The sequence below is a fragment of the Quercus suber genome, unplaced genomic scaffold (genome assembly GCF_002906115.3).
Source record: "Quercus suber isolate HL8 unplaced genomic scaffold, Cork oak 2.0 scaffold_173, whole genome shotgun sequence".
NCBI lineage: Eukaryota > Viridiplantae > Streptophyta > Magnoliopsida > Fagales > Fagaceae > Quercus > Quercus suber.
In genome coordinates this window covers 846,873-850,681 of record NW_027069633.1, presented here as the reverse complement: position 1 = coordinate 850,681, position 3,809 = coordinate 846,873, and the positions used below count along the sequence as shown (strand labels likewise).

Sequence of the window (3,809 nt, the reverse complement as noted above, 5' to 3'; positions counted from 1 at the left end):
TATAGTAACAAATGGTGCCTCCACAGGTTGACATCCGATCCAACCTAGTAGTAAGTAATCCACCAAAAGCAACCAAAAAATTCCTTGGTGAATAGGGCGAAAACTTAAACTACGCACATACATACTTTTAAAAAAAAGATAAAGCCAACAGACATATAAAAATTGGTGCTATTGCGGCTACACCTCTCGATTTGTCAGGTATACTACGAAGAATGGCATGGATCGATAGAAAATACCATTCTAGCACAATATAAGGTGGGGTGGACATTGGATTAGCAGGTATATAATTTTCGGGATGCCCCAAAACATTAGGTGCATAAAAAATCCAAATGAAAAAAAAGATAGCAAAAGCTACCAAACCTACTAGATCCTTTACATAAAAATAAGGGTAAAAAGCAATTTTATCCATCTCTGAATGTACACCCAATGGATTATTTGATCCATATTGATGTAATGCGACTAGATGAAGAAGAATAGCGCCTACTAAAATAAAGGGGAGTAAAGGATGAAAACTAAAAAAACGGTTTAAGGTGGCATTGTCCACGAAGAAACCACCCCAGAGCCAAGTCACTATGGTATCTCCTACTATAGGTATGGTGCTAGCTAAGCTTGTAATTATTGTAGCTCCCTAAAAGCTCATTTGACCCCTAGGTAGTACATATCCTGTAAAAGTTGTCACAATCATTAATAGGAAGATTATAACTCCGAGACATCGAACAAATTCTCTAGGATTGCTATAACTCACATGATATAGACCATGAAAAATATGAAGGTGAACCACAATGAGAAACATACTTGCCCCATTAGCATGCATATAACAGAGCAACCAGCCCCCTTCAATATCTCTCATAACATGTTCTACGCTGCTGAAAGCTAGATTCACATGAGGTGTGTGATGCATAGCTAAAAAAATGCCAGTCATTATCTGAATGACTAAACAAATACCAGCTAACGAACCGAACCCCACCAATAACTAAGATTGCTCAGGGTTGGATAATCTATCAAATGCTGATTAAGTGTGGAGGATATAGGTTGTTTAAGAAGAGAGAATTGTTGGTTTCTTATAGTCATTTTTCTTTCCTATCGTGAAAACTCTTGTTCCCCACCTTTTTAGTGTTCTGGGGCCTTACTTACTTAATATATATTATTAAGTACCCTTTCTTCCACCTTCGAAGGATGGAGGGGGTATACAGTGAAAGAAGTGTCGAAAGGGTCATCTTGGGTTACTGAAGAGTCGTTTGACTGCTCGGCGACCGAATCAGAGAGGTTTTACCGCTTTCTCTTCTCTCCAGCACTCTTGGACTGATCATCTTACTGCAACAAAGCAAGCTTAGGAATGAATTTGATGGAAATTTAGGTCTTTGTCCGCTTGGAAGATTCTTTTTCCTCTTTGGTGAAAGAGGGCAAAGATGTGTGGGAGAAAGAATTCTAAAGGGAGAGAAGATTTCATCCACCAAGTGGCGGGACAGAGTGTGTCTCCTAAGCAATTGGAGGTTCTTGCTCATCTCTTGGGGGTCTATATCATCTGAAAAATTTTCCTGTTCCATTAGTATAGCTAAATTGGAATAGGATAACTTAGAGTCAGGAAAAGTAGGCCACCCCTTGCCTTGATTGAATTTGGCTTTGCTGCACCATGAATCAATCAAAAAGCTTATGGATTTCATTTGGACGAGAGGGAGGTTGTGAGTCACTTGGGCTACGGATTTGTTGGTTGGTTGATTCTTGAAATCACCTTTTGAGAAAAAAAGGCCCTCGGTTCCAACCCACAAATGAATAGGAAGCGAGGTGAGGGTCTTTCATTAAAAGGGGGAAAGAGGAGTGGGGCTTTGTTCTGGGGGGGGGGGGTGTTGCCTTGTGCAGCTTTAGAAAGGAGACAATTTCATAAAGTCACTCTCTCCAACTTTTCTATCTATCTTTAGAAGTAGGGTGAGAGAAAGTCAATATGATATTTGTGTTGGTTTTTCCAATGAAACTAAGCACTTTTTTGTCTTTATCATTCGGAAAGCTTAGTCCCACACTCTGACTTCAATGATGGGAACAACCTCCGCACTCTGGCGCTCCAATGAACAATAGTTCTCTGCCTTACTATATTTAGAATAGTGGTTGACCCCTCGGGAGTTACATTCGTAACTTAATGTTATGTTCATGTGGTGATATTCTATCTTTCTAAGAGTACTACCCTATATGTAGTCTATGTCTGGTGAGCATACATAACAGGAGATAGAGATAGACAGTAGAGAGGTCCCCTACTTGGATTCCCACCCATTGGCATCTCCGATTTGAGATAAGGGATTACTCCGTTAGGTCTTTTAGGTTCAGCACCGGCTAATAATGGACCTACTTACCTTGCTTGTGGACTAGTTGCAGTGCTAACCCTTGTTCTTTTGGTTTGGTGGTTACTACCAAGATGATTTCTTTATGCCCATCAAAGGACCTCGAGATGCTAATCCACGAAAAACGATACGAGAAATTCGAAAGAACTCATATATATGGAACAAGGGCGACCCATGAAAATACACCAGTTTCTTACTTGCACAAAGGAACTCTTTCTTGGCAACTTGGACAACTTAGAACGATGTTTGTCCCGCTTATCACTAGGAAGATCGGGATCTTTACAAAAAGGCTTTCTAAAGCTTTCGTCTCAATTCATATTTAGTCGTGAGCAATCTAAATTTGTGATCTTGTATATTTTGCTTCTTCGACATCTTACTGAGTCCCCCCCCCCCCTCCCATCTTTTTGCAAAAAGCCGCTCCATAGTGGTAAAGTCTCATCTTGTGTGTTGGCCAAAGTGACAATAGTCACGTTGAGCCCTCGAATATGTTCGAAGATCTCGAAATGATCTTCTAGTTCCAAGGAGAATTCGCAAAACTCTATTTCCATCGAGAATTGAATGGAGTTTTCTCGTATTTCAATCGGAGAATCTAACAGAGACATTATTGATCGATAAATTATAAATTCCATGCCTTCAGAGAGTGCTTTGTCATGCTAGGTCACTGACATATCCTTTGTCTTTATTTGACCCCAAGAATGGATTGGATTGAAACGACTTTCCTGTCGAACCCCTTTGTGTTTGTATGAATTTTTGATCGTACGGAATCTTCATAGCCAATTTTCCATTTATTATTATTAAATCATAGGGTGCCTTTGGTACTACTCTTATTTCACATGATCCAGGAACTTCCATAACATTGGTGTGATTCGGTTTGAACAACAGATCCTGACGTGATACATCTTCATAATGAAAATAGAGTGGAAACATGAGTTGGCTTTTACAATATCCATAGAATGAGCACTATGAACTATCTACTTCAAAAAGATAGTTGTAAGAATGAAAGTTCAACCTTCTTTCTTCGATTAGAATACGAATGAAATAAAAAAGGCCATCATTGAGGCAAACGATGCAATAGCTTCGGTTAGAGCAAAGCCCAAAACACCATAACCAAATAATTGTTTAGCCAATGATGGATTTCGCGCCACAGAATGGATCAAAGAACTGAACACGTTTCCAATACCGACAATAGCTTCCCTCCTGCTTAGTCCAAGTTCGAGAATCCTCTTCACGATTTCCAAGAAGTGACAAAGAAACAATAGGAGAAAGGAGTGTAGGATTGGTATAGGTTGCGCGCAGGCTGCCCTAGCTCCCAACTCATATGGAGAATGAATGGGGCCCTTATGTTGATGATCTACTAGTTGATTCAAGATCTGGGTGATTCACCCCATTAACTAGTGCTACTATTGGTCGGGCATCTGAAATGACGGCATAACACAAGCCACCATACCTCCAGAGCCTCTGCTTTGCCATAGATCC

General features: G+C 40.1%; 1 protein-coding gene across 1 annotated transcript; it reads right to left on the bottom strand.

Moving 5' to 3' along the window:
• Positions 1-2,399: 2,399 nt before the first annotated feature.
• LOC136069486 (large ribosomal subunit protein uL5m) lies at positions 2,400-3,260 on the bottom strand. The gene is given in 5 exon segments (XM_065778079.1): positions 2,400-2,480; positions 2,531-2,620; positions 2,622-2,683; positions 2,734-2,939; positions 2,941-3,260. Coding segments are annotated over 5 exon segments (759 nt in total).
• Positions 3,261-3,809: the final 549 nt, after the last annotated feature.